Source organism: Hyla sarda, chromosome 5 (genome assembly GCF_029499605.1).
Source record: "Hyla sarda isolate aHylSar1 chromosome 5, aHylSar1.hap1, whole genome shotgun sequence".
Classification (NCBI taxonomy): Eukaryota; Metazoa; Chordata; class Amphibia; order Anura; family Hylidae; genus Hyla; species Hyla sarda.
Window position 1 is genome coordinate 83,248,968 of NC_079193.1, and position 19,395 is coordinate 83,268,362.

At 41.1% G+C, this 19,395-nt stretch overlaps 1 protein-coding gene across 6 annotated transcripts in view; it reads right to left on the minus strand.

Annotated features, from left to right (window-relative positions):
* Positions 1-4,446: 4,446 nt before the first annotated feature.
* Positions 4,447-19,395, minus strand: part of OSBPL3 (oxysterol binding protein like 3) — a 240,803-nt gene continuing 225,854 nt past the window's right edge. For 3 of the 6 annotated variants that reach the window (XM_056519828.1, XM_056519829.1, XM_056519830.1), the window contains 6 exons: positions 14,593-14,671; positions 13,799-13,943; positions 11,727-11,871; positions 10,777-10,903; positions 9,382-9,504; positions 4,447-7,134 (listed from right to left, as the gene is read on the minus strand). In XM_056519828.1, the coding sequence (XP_056375803.1) occupies positions 7,038-7,134; positions 9,382-9,504; positions 10,777-10,903; positions 11,727-11,871; positions 13,799-13,943; positions 14,593-14,671 (716 nt within the window). In that variant the 3' untranslated portion in view covers positions 4,447-7,037. The remainder of the gene's footprint in view (positions 7,135-9,381; positions 9,505-10,776; positions 10,904-11,726; positions 11,872-13,798; positions 13,944-14,592; positions 14,672-19,395) is intronic. The other 3 variants (XM_056519831.1, XM_056519833.1, XM_056519832.1) reach the window with 1 other exon arrangement.

Genomic DNA, 19,395 nt, shown 5'->3' on the forward strand with positions numbered 1-19,395 from the left:
AAAACAAAAATGGGTTAGAGGGCCTCATAGGGAGACAAAGACGGTGTACCATGTGCTGAAAATAGCCCAAAACACCTTATAATAAATTAACCTGAACATTGGGTGTTAAACGAGCTTACAGGAACCTGGAAAGAGGTCAACACAGTGAGTAAAGGGCGCATATTTTGTAGGGAGTGGTGGCATATCAGGAGGTAATAAGACTCTAAAGGGAGCATGAAATGTTAATAATTTAAATGAGGTACTCCGCTACTCAGCATGTGCAACAAACTGTTCTGAACGCTGGAGTCAGCGCTGGGAGCTCTTGATGTCATAGCCTCGCCCCCTCAGTGCAAGTCTATGGGAGGGGTGACACCCCCTCTCATAGACTTGCATTGAGGGGGCGGGGTGTGACATCATGAGGGGGCGGGGATATGATGTCACAAGCTCCCGGGCGCCGACTCCAGCGTTCGGAACAGTTTGTTCCAAAAGCTGAGCAACGGAGTACCCCTTTAAGCTCAGGTATCCGTACTGCTTTACAGGAAGAGGTCCCTTGACATTTATCAAAATCAATTATTTAAAAAATAAATAAACTAACCAGATGACTAAAATTCGACTGCAGCCTTATTGTGATCAACTGATTTCCAGAGAATTGCAATATTGATTTCTAAAACAAAGCAAAAACTATATATTTCGATTTTCTAGTTTTAACCTAGAAAATAAAGGGGAAAAAAACCACTCAAACATCAACATGTACTGTGAAATAGTTTTATTTACATCATCATAGAGAAGAGTCATGCCGTACTCACAAATAATTATTTGTCTACAGTTAAAAGTTGTCATAGCAGCTTATAGGATGAAATATTAGGTATATACATACTATATATATATATGTGTCTTTATTTGTACAACAGAACTAAGGCTATTTTTCAATTATGGAAGACATTATTAGCTTTTGTTGTCACAGTTATTAAAAAATATATCGTCTGATACATTCAGTTCAGAATAAGAAATGCCTTGAGGCTTTAACTAATAAAAACAGGGAAAAAACTTATGAAAAAAAAAAAAAAAAAAAGGACTGTGACAATTTATACCAGCAGTACTGCAATTGACAGATTACATTTATCAGCAGTGCAAATTCATATTTTTTTTTTTACACAATTAAAGGCAAAAATTTTTTTTTTTTAAGGAATAGTATTCGCATAAGAAATTTTGACAGAAACCTACACATAAAAATGTAATAGAATATTTAACAAACAAAAAAAAAAAGGTGAAAGACAATTGGTACTTTTTCAGCCACTTTCAGCCCCCACCACACTCTGCAAAATATTCACAAAGATGGAGTCAAATAACATGAAGCAATTGAGGTATGGGCACGATGGTGACACACAATAGTCTGAAATGGCAACAGGCAAGGTGTAACAGCTGCCCTTTAATAGGAGAAAAATGCCTTTTGTAATTTAACTGTTACAATTGATTAGTATTTGTAGTTTTTTTAATCTCATTTTAACAAGGCTCAATCAGCATCAGGTCAATAGACGCATCTACAGAGACATCAAGAGATCAGGATTAAGTGCAGTCACATTTGGTTAAAAGGAGCTGTCCAATTGAATAAACTACTGTATACTCTCCTCATTGGTGATTCTCTGTCTACCCTGATGATGCGCTCTCCCGGCTTTGCTCATTAATTTTTTAACCCCCTGCCTCAGTCTCAGTGATTGGATGCAATGGGTTCAGAGCACAGTCGCTGAACTGGGGTAAGGTGAGTATTGTTTATTTTATTCTTTTACAAAGCTAGCAGTAATCAGAGAACACCTTTATTGTTCACCTTTAACATGTTCTGCTAGATATCAAAATCGCCAGTTTCTTACTTTTAGTTGTAGAGTTCTTTGAGAACATTCTGCCGGCATCCACCAGGGGTTTACTGCATACTGTTTTATAACTACCTTCAAAGGATTTGTCCCAGCTCTCTCCTTCCAGCTTTCTCCACTTCTCTGGACTTTTTGCAGTGCCAAAGGTGGTCGGGAAAGTCGAGAGTAACTGAAGCGGTAAGGTTACGCAATTTGCAGAACTCTCATTTACTTTAATGGGAGTTGTGCAAACGGCATAACCCAACTGTTTGCTTAACTATTAAAATTACCTAAATAGAATATTCCACTTGGCTATGCTGTTAAACTCCCATAAAAGTCTATGGGGATTATAAAAATTGCATTACTTCGTGGCTTAGGCTGCTTTCTTAGCCACCTCCGACCACACAAACAGGCTAGAGGTGCAGAGAAAGCTGGAAGGAGCAAGCTGGGACAATCCCATTAAGGTTCACACATAGTGTTTGGTAAGTATTTCAAAATAAAACGAAGAGTGGTATCAACACAGGTGCAAACATTTAAAAATATATTGTTTAACTTTTTGCCAGTTCCACTACTAGTTTTGGCTTAAAAAACACAAAAATACTATGTGTGAATACAGCCTAATAGGGGGTTTTCTGGGATATTTTTATTAATGGCCTATCCTTAGGATGAACTATCAATATCTGAGTGGAGGGTGCAGACTACTGGCCCCCCACAATACCTACGGTAATTTAAGGGGCTGCAGAGTGTAAAGGAATGAGATAAGCTGCAATGCTTATATATATATATATATATATATATATATATATATATATATATATATATATATATATATGTGTGTTTATTTATCACAGTACAGAATTTTATATATTTAGATTAAAAAAGGAACGGCGTAACATTTTATTTAAAAATAATCTGTGGTCATCCCCAAAATAGTTTTGGCCCCGATTACATATGTTTTTACAGTATGTCGATCGGTCTCCCTTGCTGCTGGAGATAACACCCTTCTCTTCACTTCCCTCATTAAAATGCTGACTCCTTTTCTGCTATTCTTGAGATGCCATCTTTTAATATTGATAATATTCCTGGGCACAGTGGTACAGCCTCTCGCCTAATCGGTGGTGCCCGCTTACTGCCTTCTGACAGCTTGGTTTTGTATTTCCCTTCAGAAGGCGCTCCTGCACCCTCGGCAGAGGAACAAGGAGAAGCAGAAGAGAAGGAGCACCACATTCTGCATCCTAAGCAGGGAGCCCGTGCACTACACACTAGGGGGCTGAATGTACGTGAAAAGTTTTAAGGGTGACCACAGGACCTCTGTGAAGGGTACATTGGTCCCTTGATAAAGTTCTTTAGTCACTTTCACTAAGGCTCTTTTTAGTTTTCCAGCAGTAAAACGGAGGATCCCCAATCCCTGCTGGGTCCCGGATACCATCTTTCTCCCCAAGATCAGGAGCATTACCGGCAACATGCTAGATCTCTACGAGAATCAGTACCTAGCCTGCTCAGTGTTTACTGTGAGCACGAAGGCTCATAAAAAATGGTTGCCACTGGGGACAACGCTTAACTTCTATACATTTTTGCTTATATGTTATTGCAGTACAGTATTGTGAATGTCAGAGCTTGCGAACTCTTCATGATCAATGATATAGTCCGTTATGCTTCTTCTAATGCACGATACAAGACTAAGAAAAGAGAAAATATGTAAACTTTGCCTGGACTGTTTAAATGTACATCAGTAACTCCCAGGTATTAGGACAACCTCATACAGTACCTGCTTGCTTTCTCAGTTCTCACATACAAAGAACATCATTCAGATTAAGAATAAATTAAAGGGGTACTCCGCTGCTCAGCGTTTGGAACAAACTGTTCTGGAGCTGGTGCCGGGAGCTTGTGATGTCATAGCCCTGCCCCCTCATGTCACACCCCGCCCCCTCAATGTAAGTCTATGGGAGAGGGCGTGACAGCCGTCACGCCCCCTCCCATAGACTTGCATTGAGGGGGCGGGGCGTGACATCAAGAGGGGGGCGAGGCTATGACGTCACAAGCTCCCGGCACCAGCTCCAGAACTGTTTGTTCCAAACGCTGAGCAGCGGAGTACCCCTTTAAGATAGGAAAAATAGTGACAGACACAAGCACACACAGAATACATACAATTCTCTTACACTGAGACTGTTTATTGAGTTTCCACTATATAGATTGTATCCTTGTCTTACCTGATGCACTGTCCTTAAAATAATGCAAGTGTGGCTGAGGTTCTAAAAATGATGTTCTTTTCTTTCAGTATCTCCCATTCCTAGACTCTGACAACATGCATTTTACCTAATAAAAACCATTAACTGTATAATATTGTTAAGTGCTAACATTCTGGTATATAAGAGTTGCCGTTGTAGAGAAACAGTTACAGAGAACAACTCCTGAAGAACAAATGCTTTGATAATAACCTCTTACTACTAATATATTTAGATAAAGATGCCAATCTCAGACATTTATGGCAGACAGTATTTACCAGATAGGTTAAAGGAAATTTCTGTCACCAGTGTCACCAGTACCGACAGGTAGTGCAGATGACACTGATGACAACGGTACTTACCTTGTTTCGTTCCGTGCAGTCATTCTTCGGTAATCTTCTCCAACATCTTCAGCTCTAGGCCTGGCTTGGAGCATAGTGACATCACTGCTGCTGTCTGCTAGCAGCAGGATCCAGCAGAGAGCAGCAGCGGTGACATCACTAAGCTCCGCCCATGCTCCAAGCTGGGCCTAAAGATACTGGAGAAGATTACCAGAGAAAGACTACACGGAATGGGACAAGGTGAGTACCGTTGTCATCAGTGTCACCTACACTCACTGTCGATACCAACAGGTTAGTGCAGGTGACACTGGTGACAGATTTCCTTTAAATGTTAGATAAATGCGGGTCCAATCTCTGGGACCTCCCCCTATTTGTAGAAAGAGGCCCTCCAGTCCCGTCCAGTCTGTTTGTGGTGGGCAGAGGTGTTCAGAAAGCCAAAAATAGCATGTTCACACAGCGGAAATTTTGCGGAATGTCCCACCACCCCCTGAGGAAAACACGGCCGGACATTCTGCAAATAGCGGGCGCTGACTGAAAGGCTGGAACATGCCGGTGCAAGGACCTATCGGAAATTTCGCCAGGTGAATGCTGCAGCAGAATCATTGGACTCTGCTACAATGGAATTTCTGAGCAAAATTTTCCCGCCAGATTTTGCTAGGAAATTCCGCCGTGTAAACATGGCCTTATGCACTTTTGAGTACCTCCCATAAAGCTTGATGGGGGGAGTTGTGTAAACCGCTACAACATTTCTGTAACTTGGATTTCGTAAAGGACATGCTGCAAATATAAAGTCTTCACTGTTGGTCAATTTCTGTGCGATTTTTTTTGTAGGGTGTGAAAGGTATTTTACGGAAATCTCATTAAGGCATATAAATACTTTGCAGAAATCTGCACTGTAACCGTTGCGTTTTAGTACAGGCTGTTTGTCTGCCTCCTCTTATCCAGACTATCTTAGGCGGCACTGGCACATGTTCAGACATATGCATATTAGAAAACATCACACTTGCTGAGGCATCAACTAAGTCTTCTGATTTTCCCATAAATACATCTATTAGATCTAGATCACTGTCTCCCAAAGAGGGTGCCTCCAGCTGAAGGCTGTCCGGGCATGCTGGAAGTTGTAGTTTTGTAACAGCTGGAGGCACCCTGGTTGGGAAACACTGATCTAGAGGAAGATGGTGGTTTTCATTCACATATATGACATTTATCTCATGCAGAACAACTGTATGTAACTGACTGCAATCCAACCTGATATTGGCAGAACCAAATGACCCCTAGCGAGTTCAGGCACTGATCACAGATAAGAATTCCAAGTGCTTAGGTATGGTTAAAACACTGATAGTGCTTCCTTAATAAAATAATAAAATGATGACATGAAATGACATGTTTTGTGGGTACTGTCCCCCTTTCTCAGATAGTATCTGAGGAAGGGAGCCAGTAACCCCGAAACACGTCATTGCATGTCATCATTTTATTATAAAAAAATTTCTCCCAATATTGGCTGATTTGGACAAGACTGACTGCCCCGACCCTGTGACCTCCAAGGCTGAGCAGCTACCTCCATATTAATTGGTACCCCTTTTCAGTGGCATTTGGTGCATTTCTTACCCCGTTGAGGTGTGAGGCCATCTTGGCCCTTGACTGCTGTTATTTACTGCTGTCACCGTAGAGAGTAGTTCATTGGTAAGATTCCCTACCTCTTTGATCAGGCTGTAGACATAAGAGCACATAATAACAAATGAAAGAATCTCGCTGCCATGTAAATGTGTTTTTACAACAACGAATAGTTGATCAATTGACATAATGACATTGTGAACAGTTCGGACATTGATTCAGTGCGTTCACCATGGAGGAGGGAACATTTTATTCTATAAATGTAGAAAAATTATCTGGAATGACTTCTGATCATTAATCCAATACACGATTCATGGAACATCCACTTCTGGAAAGCCACTGTGACCTTTTCTTGGATCAGCGGTATTCGCTCTCTATTGTATTGCACTGTATCACCTGGCCTGGATTCTCACTTCCTGTTCGCTTTGGACTTATTTAAAGTGCTTAAAAGTCAACACATCATTTTACAGCGCTCATCATTTCCTGTGGCTCTGTACGCTAATGGCTTTAAGTGTTAAGGAAGCTGTTAGCTCCTCTGCAGAGACTTGGATTTAACCTAATTTATAATACTACAGACAGACGCATAAGACAAAGCACAGATGTTACATCCCAGAGAAGAAACCACAATGCTTTTTAGTGGCCATGAAAAGAGCGGCCAGACACTATACGGGTAGTAAACGTTGATGGAATCAAGGTCTAGAAAGAGCAGAAGTAGCAGATGATATGGAGGTGCTACATACTGCAACATCACAGGGGTGGAATTAAAAGATAAAAGTTATGGCTTCTATATCTGTAGGTTCCGTGTATATGAAGCAGAGAGAAGAGGCCATTCATGTTATAGGGACGATAGATGGTCGAATTCATGTCAATGGAGAAGATCTAGACTTGATGCCTGTGGACGGATATCCGACGAACAACTGGCTGCACACGTGGAAATTCCACCATCTTTCATTAATAAATATACTGCATTGTGCATCAGTTTCACCAGGATTCTGAATAGCGGTAGTACAGAGCATGGCCGTGTTTTGTCATCACCACAATATGGGGGAGTCCAATTTAGCAAATCCTGGATCTTTTCGTAGCTGCCAGTATGTGCCGTTCGTCATCCACGTGTCATCGCTTGACTTTCTGTAGGCAGAGAAGCAGGTTTGTCAGTTTAGCAACAAAAAGTAAATCATTCCCATGACAGGTAAAGCATAAAGAATACAATGTTCTCATCAACAGCAGTAAACTTACATTACATGACAAAACACAAGAAAGCTGCGCTGTTGCCAACAACACAAGTGGCACGTGCCACCTTTATCTGGCTCTAATCCAGTGTTTCCCAACCAGCATGCCTTGAGCTGTTGTAGTTTTGCAACAGCTGGAGGCACGCTGGATGGGAAACACTGGATTAGAGCCAGATACTGAAACATGTTTTTTTTCCCCTAATGTTTTACATACATTTGTATTTTATTTCATTTTTCCTATGATGGGGCAGCAAACTTGCGTGAGCTTCTGCTGCTTGCATTTCGAGTCATTCTTTTCAGCAGCCACATGGACCATAAGAAACAATAGTCCAGAGAGGACCCTACTGATTTCTACAGGAGATTTTTCTGGACATGCACTGTGACTTGTGCAGAGGTCCGTGTGCTGAAAGAGGGAGTGGTTGAGCTGTGACCAACACCTATTGCAAATGGCCTGATCTCTGACTAATTTCTATAGACATGTTTGGCCCGTGTTCACACATGGCAGCTATTTAGCGGTACCAAAACTAATTACCCAATAGATTTTTGCCGCAAATTACATAAATCTGTATAAAATTATATAATTAATTATTTTCATAATTATGGTAAAAGAGGTCATTTTTACCACAATTTTGGTAATTTGTGGTACTGCTAATTAGCTGCAAGGTGTGAACACAGCCTTAATATATAAAGCCTCCTATGACTGTATTTTAGTTATCTATCTTTGATGCACTCAATGTTGTTATGCTTGAAAGTTATTCCTATCAAATAGGTCATGTTGGTTGGGGACATTTTTGTTCAGATGAGGTGGGTGTAGTATCTAGTAAGTCCTCATTTTCTCTACAGCAAAAGCAATACACAGCGATCAGTGAAATCAATAGACTGTAATAATGCAAAAACAAGCTGGATCTTCTTAAAGTGGTTATCCAGGGATAGAAACAGAGCTAATTTCTTTCAAAAACAGCACCACCCCTGTCCTCAGGTTGCGTGACAAGTATAACAACTTGGCTTCATTTACCTAATTGGAACTGAGCTGCATATCACACACTGCCACTAAATAAATCCCCTAGGGGTTTCTGGGCCAATTTAAGTTCCACAAAACCTACTTGGGGAATAAATCCCCTCAGGATAAACCCTGACTAGAAATCCCCCATAAAAATTAACTTTTAATTGTACTCTTTTAAAATAGTGTCCAAACTAGAAAGTTACACATCTATTGCTTCTAATTAGCAGTGGTGTTTAAAATTATCAGTACTGTATCCAGTTAATTCCTATAATTTCATACAAATGTCTGCCGTGCAGACTATTAGTTTGTCGTTATTGTCTAGTGTACCACGGTGCCTTGCTGCAGCTTTGGCACTCTGTGTACTGACTAGAAAAGGTTCCTGGTACAGTCTGTGATTAAAACATTAATCCTCTCTTCTAAACGTTTTCGCCATTCTGAATGGCTTTCTCAAAGAAATGAGGCATGCCTCATTTCTTTGAGAAAGCCATTCAGAATGGCGAAAACGTTTAGAAGAGAGGATTAATGTTTTAATCACAGACTGTACCAGGAACCTTTTCTAGTCAGTACACCGAGTACCAAAGCTGCAGCAAGGCACCGTGGTACACTAGACAATAACGACAAACTAATAGTCTGCACGGCAGACATTTGTATGAAATTATAGGAATTAACTGGATACAGTACTGATAATTTTAAACACCACTGCTAATTAGAAGCAATAGATGTGTAACTTTCTAGTTTGGACACTATTTTAAAAGAGTACAATTAAAAGTTAATTTTTATGGGGGATTTCTAGTCAGGGTTTATCCTGAGGGGATTTATTCCCCAAGTAGGTTTTGTGGAGCATATCACACACAACCTGAGGAAAGGGGTGGTGCTGTTTTTTTTTTTTTTAAAGAAATTAGCTCTGAATTTCTATTCATGGATAACCCCTTTAAGGGAGGGCTGCTTTTTGCACAGGCTCTCCATTATGACTAATAAAGGAGAATCCCAGCAGGAAACGTCCCTCTATTACATCCAAAGGTCATAACAGGGCATACAGGTAAGGGTTTTTATAAAGCAGACGTCCTGTGGGGGTAAAAAAGTGTTCGATTCAGGGTACATTACTAATGTGGCTAGACAAAAAAATAAGCAGTTAATTCACACCTGAAGAACCGGGGCTGGTGCTCCAGATTGTTCTCCTCGAAAACTCTTCTCCTCTCTCTCTGCAGCTGCTCTATCCTCTGTTTTTGTGCTTCTGCTCCGTCCACGTTTCCTTCTTCAAGCAATCTGTCACACAAGGGCCACACATTATTAGCAATAGAGATGATCGTGCCCTTGACATTGCCACTTAGTTGTGCCCGTTACAATGATGCTGCTCTGAGCGCTCTATGTAAAATTCCTCTCAGCAAAAAAATCATGTTTCCCCGATGACCTCCAAGTTTGGGCAGAAAGCTTCAAATATTTATTATGCGTCTAGTTATGCAGAATGCTAACAAATCCCAAAGCATCAGACATCATCTTCCCAAACTTTCCCTCCAACTTTATATTAATGGGCAGTCAGTGCCCAACAATTATGGTCAACATCTCTGCATGCAACGCATTTGCTAGAAAGATCTATGCAATGATCCAAAGTTAATAAATTGCTTTACTAGAAAGTTGAGTTATAAGGAGCAGAAGGCCACGTATGTCTGAAATCACACTGGCATGAAGTGGGCACGGCTTTCAACAGCCACATGATTTTGGCATGTAAACTACAGTTTTATTCACTATACTGCTCAGCAAAAACCCCGTGGCCATGAAAAAGTTTTTCAAATCCAACATGCTCATCCGCCATACTCTTTACACCGTTGGTAGGGTCGGCCAACTTTTGACTTAACCTGTCATCTATTTTATGCTACCCAAACCGCAGAAAGCAGGTGCAGGGAGCGGGGTCCCGGAACACTATGATCTACTCTAAAATGCTTGGGTTTGTGTATAGGGAGAGGCACATCAATTAGAGTACTCCGCTGCTCAGCTTGTGATGTCATAGCCCCACCCCCTCAATGACGACTGTCACGCCCCCTCCCATAGACTTGCATTGAGGGGGCGGGGCGTGACAGTCGTCATGCTCCCTCCTATAGACTTGCATTGAGGTGGCGGGGCGTGACATCATGATGGGTGCGGGGCTATGACGTCACAAGCTCCCGGAACAGGCACCAGTGTTCGGAACAGTTTGCTCCAAACGCTGAGCAGCGGAGTACCCCTTTAAGGCAGGTACGGTGGAGCGCAGCTGCCAGGAACCATCCCAAATGACTAGTTACTCAGGTTCTAGCAGCTTTTTTTTTTCTATGATTTTACTGACACACCGTAGCATTTCTGAGTAAATCATAGTGTTCCGGGACCCCGCTGCCTGCCTGCAGTTTGGGAAGCATGAACCCAGTGACAGGTTCCCTTTATGTGTTTGGGTAACTTTAGACCATGCAAATTTCATTCAATATTCCTTTCACAGGATGGGATTTAGGCATCACAACCAATCTGTTTTAATACAAGAAAATATGTATAACACATAAACACAAATACCTTTGGTCTGGCCTGAGCCTGGTGTCCGTAGACGGTAGCAGCAGCTTTGTCTTTGGATCAAGTTCATTTAACTGTAGTGCAAACTTTGTAAACCCATAGTACAGCTCATGGTCTTTGGCCATAGGATCTGTTTCAAAAGAGAAATAACAGGTACAATCGATCTATAAAATAAAACAATCCTTACAATGTTTACATAAAGTCTATAGTGTGTCTGTCTGGGGCTGCCTGCGCTCTACCATTCCACATGATCTAATGGGTCTGTGGCGATGTAAGGTACAGACAGAGAGAGATAAGTAATCTTTGTACCCTTGGCCCCTGCATGATAACATGACAGCTCCAGGAATCTACATAATAGCATTACATATGCATTGATTTTCTCCAGAGGTTTCAGATCTTAATAAACCTTTACAGACGTGGACAAAATTGTTGGTGCCCTTCCGATAAAGACCGAAAAAAAAACAATGCTCCCTGAAATAACTTGAACCTGACAAAAGAAATAATGAATGAAAATTTACTGAAAATTACCTGATGAACATCAGACATTGCTTCTGAATTGTGGTTTAACAGAATCATTTAAAAAAATAAAAAATAATGAAACCAGAAGAAGAGAGTAGCATTACTCTCGAAACAGGTTGGCTCTGATTTACTATTGTAAGCACGACCTGTTTTGTCGGCTTGTGCGGCAGAATTTGGCACATTGCACAAGAATTTCTGTCTGTGCCAAAAGCCGACCAACTCTCTATTTTACTGAGAATACCGGCCTGGAAAGGGGGTGTGGTTACAAAAAGGGGCGTGTCCCTGACATTTTCGAAAAATCCCAACATTAAAATGTGGTGGATTTGAGCTTTGGAAAAAATCCTACAGGTCAGAGCATGTGTAGAAAAAGCAAAATGTAGGGAAAAGTGCAAAATATAGGGAAAAATTAGGAAATACCGTGGAAAAATACTTACTTGTCCGCCAGATGCAGATTGGTGAGGAGGGTGACCCGTAGAATAGACTCTCATGCCATTTTCCAAACAACCGACATACAACTTTACCATTTCTGTCCAACACCGAACCTTCAATTTCATGTACATTTGGATTCCAATACTTTGCCTACAAAGGGAGATGACAAATATTAAGAATGTAACAGTATAGCTACAAGTGACCAAAAAACATGTGTATCCAATCTACAACAATAAAAGGAACAAGTGAACTAAATTTAAACATCATTTACAAATAGGGGATCGCAACATAAAATGCAGCCTTCTTTCTCAGGAACCATTTAATCTTTTTTAGGCTGGGTTCACATATATCCGGCGATCCACCTCAGAGTATCCAGGCTAAAACTGACTGTAAATGATGTCACAACTGATGACAAATTGCATTTCCGGCTCCCATTAATAGCACAGCAAGATGCATCCCCCCCCATGTGGCTTGTGTCCCCATTTGATGTCCAAATTGAGGTGTCAGATGAATGTAACCTGTCACATTTAAATAAATTGGATCAGTTCTACAATCAGTTTCCCCCTGGCTCTTTTCTGCAGCGCCGGAGGGAAACGCCGCTGGATTGCCAGATATATGTGAAGGTGGATTTAAATAGGTACTCCGGAGGGAAAAAATGCTTACAAATCAACTCGTTCCAGAAAGTTATGCAGATTTGTTAATTATCTCTATTTAAAAACCGTAATCCTTCCAGTACTTATCAGCTGCTGTATATGCTCCAGACAGCTGATTTTGTCAAGGTTAGCCAGTCATTTACACTGCTGTATGTAGTGTTACATGGTGTCAAGATGTTTGAATGAATGTCTGCCTTTGTAATACAAGGACTACTCCAGAAAGGTCTCATTGAGAGACCGAAACGTATCTGTCTGTCACATAGATGGTGAATAAAACCACGTTTTTTTCATGCTACATTGGAGTGCCGCTTCTCTACTTTTAAGGACTACTCTAGCTGTGTCTCCAGCTGTTGCAAAACTATAACTCCCAGCATTCCTGTCTGACATGCAAGTTTCCCTTTATTATGCCTAAATAAGTTCATAAAGGGGACCTCATCTAGTCCCATTTTTGTTCTCAAATATATACACAAATTTGAAACAATTGTGAAAAGAAAACAGGGACTGCACTCACCATCCAACGATGTTTATTGATAGGTGTCAGGCATATGCCTGACACCTATCAATAAACATGGTTGGATGGTGAGTGCAGTCCCTGTTTTCTTTTCACAATTGTTTACGGAACCTACCGGATTTTTGCACCACCGCACCATACGTTTATGACCAGGATTTCCTAGGCTACCCACACAGTTTACTTGTTGCAGTTTGCCTTAGTTTAGTAGTGCCGGACTATCCTTTTTTTTCTCCCAGCACTCCTAATTTGAAACACACTATTCTCTAGCATTATGACTTCGATTCACTGGAACTAAGAGAACCAGATGTGATTCTTAGAGATGAGCGAACTTACAGTAAATTCGATTCGTCACGAACTTCTCGGCTCGGCAGTTGATGACTTTTCCTGCATAAATTAGTTCAGCTTTCCGGTGCGCCGGTGGGCTGGAAAAGGTGGATACAGTCCTAGGAGACTCTTTCCTATGAATGTATCCACCTTTTCCAGCCACCGGAGCACCTGAAAGCTGAACTAATTTACGCAGGAAAAGTTATCAACTGCCGAGCCGAGAAGTTCGTGACGAATCGAATTTACTGTAAGTTCGCTCATCTCTAGTGATTCTTCCTTCACTATCATAGATAAGTCAGATTATTAAAGGATGTAACCGCTTCATCTACAGTAATGAAATATATTCCTATTGGAGATGCCACTCCGTGCTGATTTTTGTCAGCTGACAATGGGTAGGGTATTGCTATTATAGCTAAATCCACTAAATTGTGGAGGAGAGGGTTGGAGTGTTTTCGGCCCACTTTAGGCAATGTGATCTATGGGAGTAACCAGTGCAGCAATGGCAGTACACATAAGCCTAGCAATCGTTTACACAACTAATAAGAGAACTCCATTATACCTCACTTTACAAATGCTCTAATAATTGTACCTTCATGAAGGTGACTTTGCAGTGACAATTGTTATTATTGGTGTTCTTGATTATTATTTCTCCGTAATGTTCTATCCACCTCTGGCCACTTAAAATGTTGTGAATACAGGAGGTCACCTTGTTCCACTCATAATGGTCCCCAAATCTTGAATAACAGAAAGTACAAGTTAAATATGCATAATTTTTTTTACAGAGATTTTGGAAAATCACAGCAAAAACATGGTAGAAAAAAGAACTAAAAAAATGAGGTAAAAACACAACATGTCATTATGACCTGCAGACTTCAAATCCATATAAAACACCTTTCATTGTGATTATGGGTAAAGTCACTTTTGCTTCGTGGCAATATTTCTCTAAATGCACTTTAAATAAGACAACACATGAAAACTGCACATGATGTGAGCCGACCCCAAACCACTTTATGATCTTAGAAAAACAAAAACCTCCAAGGAAGGTGGACTTCAGGCGCTGAAGGACCGTACAATGTGGAGACAGTAAAACATTTATTCCCAGTATGCAACACGTTTCGCGCATGTGCGCTTCATCAGGCATGTGCCTTTTTTTTCTGCAGGCAGTTTTAAATATATCCCTGTGATCACAGCTCAATAACAGTCTACAGAAGTGTTTCCCAACCAGGGTGCCTCCAGCTGTTGCAAGACTGCAACTTTCAGCATGCCTGGACCAGCCAAAGGCTGTCTGGGCATGCTGGGAATTGTATTTCTGCAATAGCTGGGGGCACCCTGGTTGGGAAACACTGGTCTACAGCATTAACAGTATATAACCATGTGTCTTACGCTGGCAGAAGCAAATGTGTTGTGCCAATTGGGACTATCTCCATAGATTTACCCCAAAATTTATTTTTCCACCGAATATCTGAAATATAAAAAAAAAAGAAGAAAACGTATGTGACAGAGAACTAGAATACATATGGTATTAAAGGGGTTACCCCTGTGGAAAACTTTTTTTTTTTTTTTTAAATCAACTGGTGCCAGAAAGTTAAACAGATTTGTAAATAATTTCTATTAAAAATTCTTAATCCTTCCCATACTTATTAGCGGCTGTATACTACAGAGGAAATTCTTTTCTTTTGGGATTTCTTTTCTGTTATGACCACAGTGCTGACACCTCTGTCCATGTCAGGAACTGTCCAGAGCAGGAGCAAATCCCCATCTGGACAGTTCCTAAAATGGACAGAGGTGTCAGCAGAGAGCACTGTGGTCGTGACAGAAAAGAAATAAAAAAAATAAAAGAACTTCCTGCGGAGCATACAGCCGCTAATAAGTACTGGAAGGATTAAGATTTTTTTTAATAGAAGTAATTTACAAATCTGTTTAACTTTCTGGCACCAGTTAATTTTAAAAAAAAAAAAGTTTTCCACCGGAGTACCCCTTTAAGTTATTTCTTATACAAGCAGAATTAGAATTCTCACTCATTGCAAGAAGAAGCATTAGAAATGTGTCAATACTGAGATTCAAATGATTAGCTATGTCCTCCCTTATTTGTTTTTGGTATAATCGGATTTGTGGTGATAAGTAAGCCACCTTCTACCCCCACTATGCAAGATTATGATTTTTTGCAGTTTTTTTTTCCTAACTCTCCCTATGGCTTCCAGTGAAAGGGAATTATTCACCACGTTTATGCTTTCTCTTGGATGTCAGTGCTGTGACTATGGGGTAGTGAAACAGTCTATTCAATGCAGCATGTTACCAGCACTATGATCTATGACAGTGTTTCCCAACCAGGGTGCCTTGAGCTGTTGCAACACTACAACTCCCAGCATGCCCGGACAGCCTTTGGCTGTCCGGGCATGCTGGGAGTTGTAGTGTTGCATCAGCTCAAGGCACCCTGGTTGGGAAACACTGATCTACTAGTTCAGTGTATTATTGAGCTTCAGTTACTGCCTTCTATGCATAGATGTGCATATAGTAAAAGCTGGTAAATCAGCAGCAAGATGGCAGGGAAAGACATTAAAGGGGTTATCCAGGAAAAAGTTTTTTTTATATATCAACTGGCTTCAGAAAGTTAAACAGATTTTTAAAAAATTCATTATATTTAAAAAAATCTTAATCCTTTCAGTACTTATGAGCTGCTGAAGTTGAGTTGTTCTTTTCTGTCTAAATGCTCTCTGATGACACCTGTCTCGGGAACTGTCCAGAGTAGAAGCAAATCCCCATAGCAAACCTCTTCTACTCTGTGCAGTTCCCGAGACAAGCAGAGATGTCAGCAGGGAGCACCGTTGTCGGACAGAAAATAACTCAACTTCAGCAGCTGATAATTACTGGAAGGATTAAGATTTTTTTTAATAGAAGTAATTTACAAATCGGTTTAACTTTCTGGAGCCAGTTGATATAAAAAAATAAAGTTTTTTTCCTGGAATACCCCTTTAACTCATGAATATGCTGGACTGCTAGTTCACAGGACTAGTTAGCATCACGCTGCTGCGTATTATCTTACCCATTGCAGTAAATGGGTAGCAAAATCTGCAGCTGATTTTGTTACCCATTGACTTCAGTATGTAGGAATATACGCAGCAGCAAATACGCAGCAAGATTTGGCACGTGTGACCCTACCCTAAGGGTAGGGTAATGCACTGCGTATAAACAGTGTATTTTACTGTGCGCAAAATAAGCTGTGCAGCAGAAAATACAGTGCGTAGTCTCCTATGAGCAGACACACAGGGTTACCTGGCGGCAGCCCAGTGTGCACAATGAGGCATCACAGTGATGTTGGTGCGCTGGCTCCGCCTCCAAACCTACCTGGGCTGCCACGTGTGTGACCCTACCCTAAGGGCCTATTCATATATGGTGCAGCAGCATTGTTCTCTATTGGATTCTTTTGCACCATTCACACAACAGAGTTTCCAGACCCCCGACGGAATGTCTTCGGAAATACATTGCCATCTATGAAAATTGTGCATCTCTGAGTGGTCGGAGCCCACTCTATGGGCAGATCCCTGTTTTACAGTAGTCTGATACATTGCATGCATACATTGGTCATATGGGGTGCCAACCTATATATATGCAGTTACAGGCATAGGCCCCCATTGACTTTGATGGCTCAAACGTATACATGCTGACAGATTCCCTTTAATAGATGGGTCTATGCTCGGTCCTTTACATGTGTTCATATTTAAAGGCAAAATGTTATGTATGCCCCATCCAACCTTAGACAGCGTCAATCTCTCATTGATCAGCAGCAGCATGTATGCGGTTTGTACTACCCTTATGATACATATTGTACACTTTAGAGGGATCCCCCTGTTATCTTTAGGAAATCCACCTAGTGCATAAGAAACTTGGCATCTAAACAGTTCATTAGAAATGATTGAACCTGAGTTTCATGTGGAGAAACAATACCACTAGAGGGCAGAGTACTCACTGTAAAAACTAGCAACCAATATACAGTGGTCCCTCAAGTTACAATATTAATTGGTTCCAGGACAGCCATTGTATGTTGAAACCATTGTATGTTGAGACCATAACTCTATGCAAACCTGGTAATTGGTTCTGAAGCCACCAAAAGGTCATCCAAAAATAGGAAAAAGTGAGAATTAAAGAAAAATAAGTAGATAACTAATATAGATAAAGCAAATCCTTACATATAAAAGTAAGAAAGATCTGCTGGGAGCTGTAAATCACTGTCTAGGTCAGTGTTTCCCAACCAGGGTGCATCCAGCTGTTGCAAAACTACAACTCCCAGCATGCCCGGACAGCCAACGGCTGTCCGGGCATGCTGGGAGTTGTAGTTTTGCAACAGCTGGAGGCACCCTGGTTGGGAAACAATGGTTTATGTAGAGGACAGGAGCTTCTTCAGGGTCCCGTACAGTACACACAGTGTCCCAAATGGAGCCGCCCTTACTTGGTGTCCAAAGGAGCAGCTAACCCTGGCACAGGTAAGGAGTAGTACAGAACTTGTAGTTCCCTGGTTCCCTGTACTGTAGGGGGCGCTACCAGACACCAGTCAGTGCATATGCTTCAGTAATAGAGGTGATTTACCAGTGAATGACAATTCTGATTGGTCAGTTCCTCCAGTTGTGACGCATTTCACAGATCTGGACTGTCCATAGCATTGTATGTTGAGTCTGGTTTCAAGTTACGATGGTCCAGAAAAGACCATTGTATGTTGAAACTATTGTATGTTGAGGCCATTGTAAGTTGAGGGATCACTGAATACCATACATCAAATAAAATCAAACTTCTGGTATCATTTACATAATCTGCAATACAGAAGAAATGCACATGTAGTGAAATTCCACCGTTAGATAATGCAGAAAGTATGATATTTTAGCACAGAAATACCATAAAAATACCAAAAAGCCAACACAGCAGAGAAAACCCAGACATGAAAAAGTGCCGCATGACCTTAAATTTCCTCCACATGTCATAATGGGGATTTCCCTGATACACACAGATCCAACCAACAATACACTATCTCCCATACGGGACCCCGGCAGTTCGCAGGAAGGGGGCGTGTCGACCACCGCACAAAGCGGCGGCTGACATGCCCCCTCAATACAACTCTATGGGAGAGCCGGAGAACTGCCTTCGGGGGGCATCTCGGCTGCCGCTTCGTGCGGTGGTCGACACGCACTATCTGGCCGTAGAGCCGGGGCCCCGTACAGGAGATCGCGGGGGTGGTCCCAGCGACCGGACACCCCACGATCTGAAACTTATCCCCTATCCTAAGTTTTCCAACGATCTGAAACATATCCCCTATATTTAGGATAGGGGGTTACGTTTTTCAATACTGGACTACTCCTTTAACTAAGGTTCTGTTCACATTCGTGTCCAAGGATCTGTTTGGAGCTGTTGTAACAGATTCCATTAGAACTAAAGGAGTAGTCCAGTCTAGGAAAACTTAATTTTGCTAATTTGGGGGGCGGTTTGTTTTCACGCTGTACACTTTACGGTAAAAATTACATGTTTTCATTATTCTCTGGGTCATTACGATTAAAATGATACCCATGGTTACATACATTTCTATTACTGAACTGCTTTTAAAACATTTTTTACCTTTTTTTTGCAAAATCAGTACGTTTAAAATTACCCTATTTTGACCACCTCTAACTTTCTTATTTTTGTGTATTCAGGGATGAGTGAGGGCTAATATTTTGCGCCATGATCTGCAGTTTGTTTTAGTACCACTTTTGTGTATATGTGACTTTTTGATAACTTTTTATTAATTTTTTTGCAGTTTGATGTGACAAAAAAGCTGAAATTTATTACTTTTATTTTTTTTATGTTTATGCTGTTCGCTGAGGATCATTAACATTATTTTTTATAGTTACATAGTTTTATAATGTTACATTTTTTTTTTTTTTATTTTACTTTTTTAAAAACTTTTTTTAACATTTATTTTACACTTTTTATGTCCCCGTAGGGGACTATTTCTAGCAATCATCAGATTGCTAATACTGTTCAGGGATATGCATAGGGCATAGCAATGATCAGTATTCTCATCGATCTTCTGCTCTGGTCTGCTGAATCGCAGATCAGTGCAGAAGACCCCGGGAAACGGACGGAGGCAGGTGAGGGGCCACCCGTTTGCCATCTTGGCTGATCTGATCCCCACGGCAGTGCCGCGGGCGATCAGATCAG